General features: G+C 45.0%; 1 protein-coding gene across 1 annotated transcript in view; it reads right to left on the bottom strand.

Moving 5' to 3' along the window:
* The window catches only part of LOC120435271 (NACHT, LRR and PYD domains-containing protein 12-like), a 237,957-nt gene that overhangs the window by 209,757 nt on the left and 16,100 nt on the right, over positions 1-12,100 (bottom strand). The window contains exon 4 of the mRNA XM_039604524.1: positions 9,898-10,071. Coding sequence (XP_039460458.1) covers positions 9,898-10,071 — 174 coding nt within the window. The remainder of the gene's footprint in view (positions 1-9,897; positions 10,072-12,100) is intronic.

Genomic DNA, 12,100 nt, shown 5'->3' with positions numbered 1-12,100 from the left:
TTCATGAGTCCAACAGCAGAGGGGAAGAAACTGTTCTTATGGCGAGACGTTCTGGTGCGAATGGACCGGAGCCTCCTGCCTGAGGGGAGCAGGTCAAACAGACTGTGTCCAGGGTGAGAAGGGTCAGCTGTGATCCGAGCTGCACGCCCCAGTGTCCTGGAGGTGTACAGGTCCTGCAGAGATGGGAGTCTGCAGCCAATCACCTTCTCAGCAGAGCGCACAACACGCTGCAGTCTCTGTTTGTCCCTGATAGTGGCTCCAGCGTACCACCACGGTGATGGAGGAGGTGAGGATGGACTCGATGATTGCAGTGTAGAATTGCATCATCGTCCGTGTTGGCAGGTTGAATTTCTTCAGCTGCCTCAGGAAGTACATCCTCTGCTGGGCTTTCTTTATGACGGAGGTGATGGTGGGCTCCCACTTCAGGTCCTGGGTGATGGTGGTACCCAGGAAGCGGAATGAGTCCACAGAGGTGATGAGGGTGTCAGTCAGGATGATGGGGGAGTGGGGCTGTGTGCTTCCTGAAGTCCACAATAATCTCCACTGTCTTCTGGGCATTCAGCACCAGGTTGTTGTGGCTGCACCAGGACACCAGACGTTCAACCTCCTTCCTGTGAGGCAGACTCATCCCCATCCGAGATGAGTCCAATAACGGTGGTGTCATCTGCAAACTTGATTAGCTTGACAGACTGGTGGGTGGAGGTGCAGCAGTTGGTGTACAGGGAGAAGAGCAGAGGAGAAAGAACACAGCCCTGAGGGGAGCCGGTGCTGATGGTCCGGGAGTCCGAGACATTCTTTCCCAGCCTCACATGTTGCTTCCTGTCCGTCAGGAAGTCAGTGATCCACCGGCAGATGGGATCAGGCACATTCATCTGGGAAAGCTTGCCTTGGAGATGGTCTGGAAGGATGGTGTTGAAGGCAGAGCTGAAGTCCACAAACAGGATCCTGGCGTGGGTTCCTGGGGAGTCCAGATGCTGCAGGATGAAGTGTAGAGCCATGTTGATAGTGTCGTCTACAGACCTGTTGGCTCTGTATGCAAACTGCAGGGGGTCCAGGAGGGGGGGCGTGAGGGTCTTGAGGTAGGAGAGAACCAGGCGCTCAAATGACTTCATGACCACAGATGTCAGAGCCACAGGTCTGTAGTCATTTAGTCCAGTGATCCTAGGTTTCTTGGGGACAGGGATTATGGTAGAGGACTTGAAGCAGGCAGGCACATGACATGCCTGCAGTGAGGAGTTGAAAATGCCAGAAAACACTGGGGCCAGCTCGTTTGCACAGTGTCTGAGGGTGGCAGGAGACACACCGTCTGGGCCAGGAGCTTTTCGAGCATTCAGACTCTTAAACTGCTTCCTCACATCTGCTTCATGAATATGAAGAGTTGTGGTGGGAGAAGGTGGTGTGAAATCCTCCTTGGTGTGGGGTGTGGAGGGAGGTGTTGTGTTAGAGTGAATTGTTAAATGTTTGTCATTTTTATGCTTACCATCCATTTCTATATTGTTTAACTGTGGGATGAAAGGAATTTCACAGTCCCCCTCCCCAGATTCTCGAGGTTCTGGGTGAGGGGCTATAGTGTTTTATTGCAGATGCATCCTATCTGGAAGATCTGCTTCTTTTGATGTAAGCTTCCTGCCCAGCAGGAGGTCTAACACACACACACACACACACACACATACACATTTACATACAGTGCCTTGTCTTTGTAACCAAGGGGGGTTATGAGGGGAGGTACTATTGTTGTGTGTGAACTGTCTCTCAATAAAAGGCAGCGAGAGGAGGCCGGATTTGGGGTCATTTCGTAATGAGCTAAGATACCAACGAGGCCTCCCTTGCGCAAGTAATCGATCGAACACTGTTGCCTTGTTTTTCTTTCATGGGAATAAGTCCTGGATACAGCGGGGTCTGAGTTTAGACCCAACATGTTGTAGGTGAAGTGTTTGATGGTGGTGATGGCTCTATGGAGGGGGGAGAGGTGGGGGAATGAGTGTCCAAAGTGTCTCTATTGTTGGGGCCGTTGGAGGTGTGAAGGCTGCTTGATGGCTCGTCAAAACGGCAGTAAAAGTCGTTAAGGGTGTTGGCCAAGAGCAAGTCATCAGTGGAGTGGGGGGTTTTAGGCTTGTAGTTGGTGATATTCCTAAAACTTTTCCACACAGAGGCCGAGTCATTCTCTGAGATCTGCTGCTGCATCTTCTCAGAGTGCTGATGTTTAGCAATGTCCACTTCTTTAGTGAACCTGTACTTGGCCTCTCTGTAGCAGTCCCTGTCTCTGCTTCTGAACGCCTTTCTCTTTTCCAGCCACAGCTTTTTGAGTTTAGGAGTAAACCAGGGTTTGTCATTGTTATAACTCACCCTGGTGCGTGATGGCACAATGCTGTCCTCACAGAAGTGGATATAGGAGGTGACAGTGTCCGTAAACTCATCCAAGCTGTTAGAAGCAGCCTTCATTGTGTCCCACTCTGTAGACTCCAAACACGTGCGAAGCTCCTCCACAGCCTCGTTGCTCCACAGTTTTGTAGTCCTCACGACAGGTTTGGAGAGCTTCAGCCTCTGTCTGTACGCTGAGGGATCAGGTGGATCATGGCGTGGTCAGAAAGTCCGAGTGAAGCCTTGGGCACTGCTGCGATAGGCCCCGCTGATCGTGCTGTAGCAGTGGTCCAATGTCCTCTCCTCTCTGGTCGGGCATTTAATATAATGCTTGTATTTGGGAAGCTCTTGGCTCAGATTGGCTTTGTTAAAGTCCCCAAGAGCAATAATGAGGAGTGCGGAATGTCCGCTCCATGTGCAGTATCTGCTCATGAGTGCGCACTGAGCTGCCTGCACATCCGCATCTGGCGGGATGTAAACAGCGGCCAAGATGAATGAAGCAAACTCCCGCGGAGAATAAAACGGTTTGCAGTGAATAAAAAGGTATTCCAGAGAGGAAGAGCAGTGCTGAGCAATCACTGTTACATCTGTGCACCAGCCACTATTAATGTAGAAGCAGACACCTCCACCTGTGGTCTTACCAGAGAGCGAGGCCTGCCGGTCCGCGCGCAGCAGATGAAAACCCTCCAGCTTGAGCGCGCAGTCCGGGATGTCCTCACAGAGCCACGACTACGTAAAACATAAGACACAGGAGGAGGCAAAGTCTCTGTTCATGCTTCTCATCAGGGCCAGCTCGTCCATCTTATTCCTGAGTGAGCGTACGTTGGAAAGGAAGATCCCAGGAAGAGCAGTTCGCAATCCGCGTCTCCTCAAACGCACGAGTGCGCCGGCTCGCTTTCCTCTCCTTCGGCGTCTCACTTTCCTGATCAAAGTCTGCAGTAAATCTGCCGCAGATGCAACAAATATTAGAAGTAAATCCACAGGTGTTGTAGTCCTGTAGTTAAGAAGCTCTTCTCTGGTGTAAGAATATCCAGAGGAGTGCCCAGACACACAAGTTAAGCACAAAAACAAAACAGAAGTAACGCACTGAAGCACCAGGGCATCCATACGCGGCGCCATCTTGGAAACTACATCGATCGAAGAATTAATTATTGGCAGGACTTCTTTGAGCAGTTTTGTAGGAATGGGGTCTAAAAGACATGTTGATGGTTTGGAGGAAGTAATTATTGAAGTTAACTCAGAAAGATCAACTGGAGAAAAAAAGTCTAACTTAACATCAATGGTACTAAAAGTAGCTGTAGACGATATTACATCTGTGGGATGATTACTGGTAATTTTTTCTCTCATGATAAGAATTTTATTTGTGAAGAAGTTCATGAAGTCATTACTAGTTAGTGTTAAAGGGATGGTTGGCTCAAAAGAGCTCTGACTGTTTGTCAGCCTGGCTACAGTGCTGGAGAGAAACCTGGGGTTGTTCTTATTTTCTTCAGTCAGTGACGAATTGTAAGATGTTCTGGCATTGCGAAGTCCTTTCTTATAAAGCAGCAAACTATTTCTCCAGGCTAAATGATGATCCTCTAAATTTGTGACACGCCATTTCCTCTCCAGCTTACGAGTTATCTGCTTTAGGCTACGTGTTTGAGAATTATACTACGGAGTCAGGTACTTCTGATTTGAGACCTTAGTTTTCACAGGAGCTACAGTATCCAGAGTCATACGTAGTGAGGAGGTAAAATTATTAACAAGATAAGCTCTGCTCTATGTTGGTACAGGCCATTGAAGATGATAACAGTGGGTGGATTATATTCTTAAACTTTGTTACAGCGCCTTCAGAAAGACATCTACTGTGATAAAGTCTACTCTCCACTGCTGTGTAATCAATTATTGTAAATGTAAATGTTATCAGGAAATGATCAGACAGGAGAGGGTTTTCAGGAAACACTATTAAATGTTCAGTTTCTATGCCATATGTTAAAACAAGGTCTAGAGTGTGATTAAAGTGGTGGGTGGGTTCTTTTACATTTTGAGAGAAGCCAATTGAGTCTAATAACAGATTAAATGCGATGTTGAGGCTGTCATTTTTAGGATCTACATGGATGTTAAAATCACCCACAATAATTATTTTATCTGAGCTGAGCACTAATCAGAGAAATCAGAGAGAAACTCTGTGTAAGGCCCAGGTGGACGATATATGATAACAAGTAAGACTGGTTTCTGAGTTTTACAGCTGGGGTGGACAAGGCTAAGCATCAAGCTTTCAAATGAATTAAAAGTCTGTCTTGGTCTTTCGTTAATTAATAGGCTGGTGTGAAAAATTGCTGCCACACCGCCCCCTCGGCCTGTGCTTCGAGATTTCTGGTAGTTAGAATGACTCGGGGGTGTTGATTCATTTAAACTAACATAATCATCCGGCTGCAACCAGGTTTCTGTAAGGCAGAGTAAATCGATTTGTTGATCAATTATTAAGTCATGCACTAACAGAGACTTGGAGGAGAGAGACCTAATATTTAATAATCCACATTTCACTGTTTTACTCTTTGGTTCAGATGTGGATACTGTATTGTTCTTTCTTTGTGATTTTTTATGTTTAAGTTGTTTATTGCTGGTTTTTAGTTTGTTTTTTGTCTGTTTGGGAGCTGACACAGTCTCAATGGAGATGGGTTTTTGGGGGGGTAGCAGGAGGAGAGAAGCTGCAGAGAGGCATGTAAGACTGCAACTCTGCTTCTGGATAGTCATATTTTGGGGGGTTTAATAAATTGGTCCATATTTCTAGAAATGAGAGCTGTTCCATCCAAAGTGGGATGGATGCCATCTCTCCTAACAAGACCAGGTTTCCTCCAGAAGGTTTGCCAATTATCTATAAAGCCCACATCGTTTCTGGTACACCACTCAGACAATTTAAGGAGAACATGCGGCTAAACATGTCACTTCTGGTCTGATTGGGGAGGGGACCAGAGAAAACTACAGTGTCCGAAATTGTTTTGGCAAAGTTACACACCAATTCAATATTGATTTTAGTGACCTCCGATTGGCATAACCGGGTGTCATTACTGCCAACGTGAATTATGATCTTACTGTATTTACGTTTACCCTTAGCTAGCAGTTTTAAATTTCCTTCAATGTCACCTGCTCTGGCCCCTGGAAGACAATTGACTATGGTTGCCGGTGTCTCTATCTTCACATGTCTGAGAGCAAAATAGCCAATTACCAGAGTTTGACCCCTGGCGGGTATGTCGCCGAGTGGGGAAAAACGGTTAGACACATGAACAGGTTGGTGGTGTACCTGGGGCTTCTGTTTAGGACTATGCTTCCTCCTCACCGTCACCCAGCCACCCTCTTTCCCCAGCTGCTTGGGGTCTGCCGGGGAACAGCTAGCGGGGCCTACGCTATCTTTGGCTGCACCAGCTACAGGGGCCTGGCTAGCTACGGCTGAATGAAGGGTGCGAAGCAGAGTCTCCAATTCAGTAATCCTGGCCTCCAGAGCTGCAAATATGCTACATTTGTTACAAGTATCATTACTGCTAAAGGAGGCCGAGGAGTAGCTAAACATCTGACACAATGAGCAGGAAAGTGTAGGAGGTACAAGTGAAGTAGCCATGGTGCTAACGAGTCGTCTACGAGCTAAGCTAAGCTAGCGAAACAGTACAGAGACAGTGAGTGAATACTTTGGCTATAAATTAGGTAGTGAGTACACAGAAAGTGAGGTCCTACCTTCTCTTCTCTTTGGTTATAAATTAGGTAGTGAGTACACAGAAAGTGAGGTCGTACCATCTCTTACTGATTTATGGTATAGGAGGACACCTACTCTGTATCTGGTTAAGTATAAGAGCCATTGGTTTAGGTTGACCGCTGGACTCCTGGCACCGGCTTTTTAAGGAGTCGTTCACAGGGTCACATCTTGACACACACACACACACACACACACACACACACACACACACGGTACTCTTTGTTCATATGTATGCCTGTGTAAGACGTCATATGATAATGAGACTATGCATATTCATGTAACCACAATAAAGAGCAGTGCTATGGGGGAGCTAACTGGGAGTGACTGGGGTTCGAGCGGCAGGGAACGGTGCTCGTCAGGGTTCTCTCCCTCGTGCATGAGCAACAAAAGAGCTCTGGTGACTTGCGTCTTGTCACTGCCATTGTAGTAGAATTGTGTTGGTGTTCCAGCAATAGCTCTGTGCTAGACAAACCTATCAGTGAGCAATCATTCTTTGATTAAAATCAGTCACACTGATAGAAATGTGTATGTCACAGGTGGATTATGGAGATGATGTAAATATCTGAGTGAAGTCGAGGCTGAAATGACTTTAAGAATAAAAGTGAACTCAAACATTTTATAAGCAGCTGAAGACGCTCTGATTGTAATCTGATTACATTTCATGATGAAATAGATGGAGAAACTGACAATTCTGCTGAAATGAGCAGAAGAGGCTTAGATTTGTGCTGAAAAGAGGTGTAAACAGCTGAAAATCCTGCTGGAATAAGGCAAACTTTTTGAACTTTCTGCTGAAAAGAGATAAAGAAACTGATAATTCTGCTGAAAAGAGATGAAGAAACTGAAAATTCTACTGAAAAGAGGTGAAGAAACTGAAATTTGTGCCGTAAACAGGTGCAAAGGCTGAAAATTCTGCTGAAAAGAGGTGAATCAGCAGAATTTCTGCTTAAAAGAGGTAAAGAAGCAGAACGCTGTGCTGAAAAGTGGTGAATCAGCAGAATTTCTGCTGAAAAGAGGTAAAGAAGCAGAAGTTGCGCTGAAAAGAGGTGAATCAGCAGAATTTCCTCTGAACAGAGGTAATGAAGCAGAAATTTATGTTGAAAACAGCTGAAAAAGCTGAAATTTGTGTTAAAAAGAGGTGAAAAAATTAAAATTCTGCTGAAAAGGCAGGGGAAAGCTTAAATTTGTGTTGACAAGAGTTAAAGACATGAAAAATTCTACTGAGAAGAGCAGAAGAGACTGAAAATTGTGCTGAAAAGGGGTGAAGAAGCTGAAATTTGTGTTGAAAAGAGATAAAAAACTGTTAACTGAAAAAATGTTGTCATAAGCAGGATTTGAACCCGGGCCTCCCGCTCTCAGAATGGCTGCTCATCTCACTGAGCTAAAACACAGCTCACCCCGGGGAGCTAAATCAGCGAAGACACTTGTAACCTGATCAAAATGGGCCAAAAAAATGGCATAAAAAGCTTAATATCTCAAAATGTATAAAAGTTATGAGCACCAAAAGATATATCTGGCATTAGCAGAAGGAGCAGAACAGTTGAAAATTTGAATGGTGAAAATCGGATGAAAACTGAGGGAGTAGTTAACCAGCAAAGGTCGGCACAACTAGAATAAGGTAGAAGAACTAGAAAAAGTTGCATTTCCTGCGAAAATGCAGTGTGAATGCTGTGTAGTGGAATCTGAAAACAGTAGAAGAATGAGAACTCCGCTAAAAACACTGTGTAGAAGCTGAACTCTGCTGAAAACTGCTTTATTTGAAAGTCTACACTGAAGAGTGTCAAAAAAGCAGGGAGAGTGCAAGGAGGGAAGATGTGCGACAAGAGCCACAGATAGGATTCAAACCTGTGCTGGTCTCAAGGCGGCTGCTCATCTCACTGAGCCAAACTAGTTCTCAGCTGATTGAAAACATATGAAACTGAAAATTGTCCTGAAAAGAGGTGAAGATGCTGAAAATTATGTTGAAAAGAGCAGAAGAGGCTGAGATTTGTGCTTATAAGAGGTGAAAAAGCTGAAAAATCTGCTGATAAGAGGTGAACTTTTTGATCTTTCTGCTGAAAAGAGATGGAAAGACAGTAAATTGTGCAGAAAAGGGGTCAAGAAACCAAAAATTCTGTTGAAAAGAGCAGAAGAGGCTGAGATTTGTGGTGAAAACAGATGAACAAGCTGAAGTTTATGATGAAAAGAGATGAACTTGTTGAACCTTCTGCTAAAAAGAGTTGAAGAAACTGAAAATTTCGCTGAAAACAGCCCAAAAAGCTAAAAAGCCACTTTTTGCTGAAAAGAGGTTAAAAAGCAGAACTTTGCGCTGAAAACAGCTGAAGAAGCTGGAGTTTGTGCTGAAAAGTAGTGAAAAACTTTAAATTCTGCTGAAAAGAGGTGAAAAAGCAGAAATTTGTGTTGAAAAGAGTTAAAACACTTGAACTGTCAACTGAAATTTTTTTGTCATAAGCGAGATTCGAACCCGAGACTCCAGCTCTGAGAACAGCTGCTCATCTCACTGAGCTAATTTCAGCTTCTTCATTTCTTTGCTGTGGAAAGTTCATGTTTTTCAGCTCTTTCGAGCAGTTTGCTCAGCGTCCTCTGCATCCTGAACATTTGTTTCTCTCATCATATCTTGTTTTCAGTTGAGAACCAGTTTGGCTCAGTGAGATGTGCAGCCGTTCTCATAGCGGGAGGCCTGGGTTCGAATCTTACTCATGGCAGCAGGTTTTTTGCACTTGCATTCTATTTTTATCCTATCGTATATTTTATTCTATTTATTCTACTGTATATATTATTTTATTTTATTCTATTCTGTACAGTTGTGTACAGTATTTTATTCTTATTGTATTCTAATTTTGCTATATAACTTTTGCACTGTCCACTTCTTGCTGTGCTAAAACAAATTTCCCATGTGTGGGACTAATAAAGGTTATCTTATCTTATCTTATCTTTTGTTTTTTGTTATTCAGTAGACAGTTCAACTTTTGTAACGCTTTTCAGCAAAAATTTCAGGTTCTTCACCTCTTTTCAACAATTTCAGCTTCTTAACCTTTTTCAGCTAAATTCTCAGTTTCTTCAACTCTTTTTAGTAAAACGTTTGGGTTCTTCACCTCTTTTCAGCACAAAGTTCAGCTTTTTCACCTGTTTTGAGCAGAAAGTTTTGCTTCACCTCTTTTTAGCAAAAATTCTGCTGATTCACCTCTTTTCAGCACACATTTCAGCTTCTTCACCTCTTTTTAGCAGAATGTTCAACTTTCTCAGCTCTTTTCAGCAGATTACTCAGCGTCCTCTGCAGCCTGCACAGTTTTTCTCTCATCATATCATTTCGATGAGACCCAGTTTGGCTCAGTGAGATGAACAGCTACCTTGAGAGTAGGTGTCGTAGGTTTGAATCCTATCTGTGGCTCATCAAGCACATCTTCCCTCCTTGCGCTAATTCTGCTTTCTTAACACTCTTCAGTGTACCCTTTCAAATAAAGCTGTCTTCGTTCCCATGAGAACTAGTTTGGCTCAGTGAGATCAGCAGCTGCCTTGAGACCCTGTAGCGTGGGTTCTAATCCTACCTGTGGCTCGTCAAGCACGTCTTCCCTCCTTGTACTAATTCTGCTTTAGAGAGCCGCGGGCCATACGTTGAGTATCACTGTTTGTAACGTGAACATTGTTCTGCTACAGTCAATGGACTAAACCAGAGAAGAAGAAAACAGACTTTACCATGAAGATCCTCAGTGTGGATCAGTATAATATCAGCCTGATGTCTGCAGTTTAGTGTCAGCACAACTTTCACATCATATTCATCTCAGCACAACTAAAACATGCTGACTGACCTCAGAGTTTCAAGTCCACATCCTGGACTCTCCAGAAAACCACACAGATGCTTCACTCCTGAATCCTGCAGGTTGTTTCCCCACAGGTCCAGCTCTCTCAGATGGGAGGAGTTGCACTTCAGTGCTGCTGCCAGATAATCACAGCTGATCTCTGACAAACCACAGCGCTCCAATCTGTATAAAGAATGAAAGATGTAAGTTTATTAGACAAAGTGTGTGCTTGAAATCATTCAGTGTTTCATAATCTGTTCAGAGCTGAAGAAGGTTCAGAATGTAGAAGTTTAGAAAATGGAAACTCCAAACAGCCGAAGCAAACAGGAAGCAGCTTAAAATAAACACAGCAAGAGAAAAAATATTCAAATTCAAATTGTACCTTTATCATAAAAACATAAAAAAGACTTGAAAAAGTTGTGTTTGTCATTCAAGGAACCACATGGCTTCACTTTTAAAGGTGAAGTTGGAAAGAAATGGACATATTTGAAGTCCAGCAACACCTTTTTCCAGTCACATTATTAAAGCAGACAAACTACAAGCTCATTTTTATTCCAACAAGTCATCTTCTGACCTGGACTAATAACTAGGGCTGCCAGAAACGATTATTTTGATAGTCGAGTAGTCACCGATTATTTTTGCGATTAGTTGTCTAATCAGATCATGCATCCATTGGCCGCAAAATGTACAGTTTATTGCACCAGCATGCATCTGCTCTTACATAACTATCATTAGCTTGAAGTGTTTAAGGTATGTCCTAACTAAAAATAAAGACAAGATGATAGTTTATTAAACTTTTAATGAATTTTGCAGATTGTAGCATGGAACCCAAAGGACCCGACTCGACTCAGTGTGTTCGCTTGCTTTCTTTTATTTTGACATAATCAGTGGTTTCTGTGGTTGTTGCACTTTCCAGCACACACTGCTCTGGCTCCGGTACTCAGCTCCAGCAGCCTCTCCTCCTCTCCGGCCCCGGCTGCTACTGAAATGGGGAAGGCATGATTAGAAGATGTTCACTGACTGTGCCAAGCCAGCCTCCCCTACCACCATGCCCTGAATCCAGTATTCCACTCCTCCTCTGCAGCCAAGTCACTAACCACATCCCGCCACACACCCCCACCGCCCGACCTAGGCCAGGGAGCTGTCCGGCCTGGCCTACCCAGCCCCGGGCGTGAGCAGGAGAGGATATCAGCCACAACTATCTGCGCCCCTGGCCTATGGACCACTCTGAATTTAAAAGGCTGGAGATCCAGATACCACCATATGATCCGGGCGTTGGCATCCTTCATTTGGTGGAGCCATTGCAGCGGGGTGTGATCCGAACACACAGTGAAAGGGTCCACAAGGTAATAACGAAGGGAGTCAACTGCCCACCAGATAGCCAGGCACTCCTTTTCCACTGTGCTGTACCTGGCCTCCTGCTCCGACAGTTTTCTGCCGATGTACACAACGTGGCAGTCAACTCCTGTTACCTGCTGGGACAAAACAGCCCACAGCCCTCTGTTTAGGTGTCAGTCTGCAGAATAGAAGGGAGGGAGAAGTTAGGTGTATGGAGCAGGGGTTCCCCACAGAGGGCTTTTTTTACCCGCACAAAAGGCACTGGCACTCCTCCATCCACAGGATCAGATCTGGGGCACCTTTTCAGGTGAGATCAGTCAAGGGGCTGGTCAAGTCAGCAAAGCCGGGCACGAAGCGATGGTAATAACCCACCAGCCCCAGATACTGCCTCACCTCCTTTTTGGTCTTGGGATGCGGACTGGATGCATAGGCTGCCGTTTTGTCCATCTGTGGCCAAACCTGACTGCCTCGCAAGTGTTAGCCCGGATACTGTACCTCCCTCCATCCAACCGCACACTTCTTCGGGTTGGGAGAGCCCTGCCTTCCTCAGGGATTCCAAGACCGTGGCCACCCTCAGCACATGCTCCGCCCAAGTGTCACTATGGAAGATGACATCATCCAGGTAGGCAGCAGCATATGCAGCGTACGACCGCAGCACCCAGTCCATGAGATGCTGGAAGGTGGCAGAGTCCCCGAACAAGCCAAACGGAAGTATAACGAATTGGTACAAACCATACAGAGTGGAGAAAGATGTTTTTTCCTTAGACTCTGCAGACAAGGGAATCTGCCATTAGCCCTTGTTTAAATCCAGCGTTGTAAAAAAGTGAGCAGTGCCTAACTGGTCCAGGAGCTCATCGACCCGGGGCATGGGTCT

Source organism: Oreochromis aureus, linkage group 3 (assembly GCF_013358895.1).
Source record: "Oreochromis aureus strain Israel breed Guangdong linkage group 3, ZZ_aureus, whole genome shotgun sequence".
Lineage (NCBI taxonomy): Eukaryota > Metazoa > Chordata > Actinopteri > Cichliformes > Cichlidae > Oreochromis > Oreochromis aureus.
Note: the sequence above shows the minus strand (reverse complement) of the source record. Positions and strands in the feature narration are given on the sequence as shown.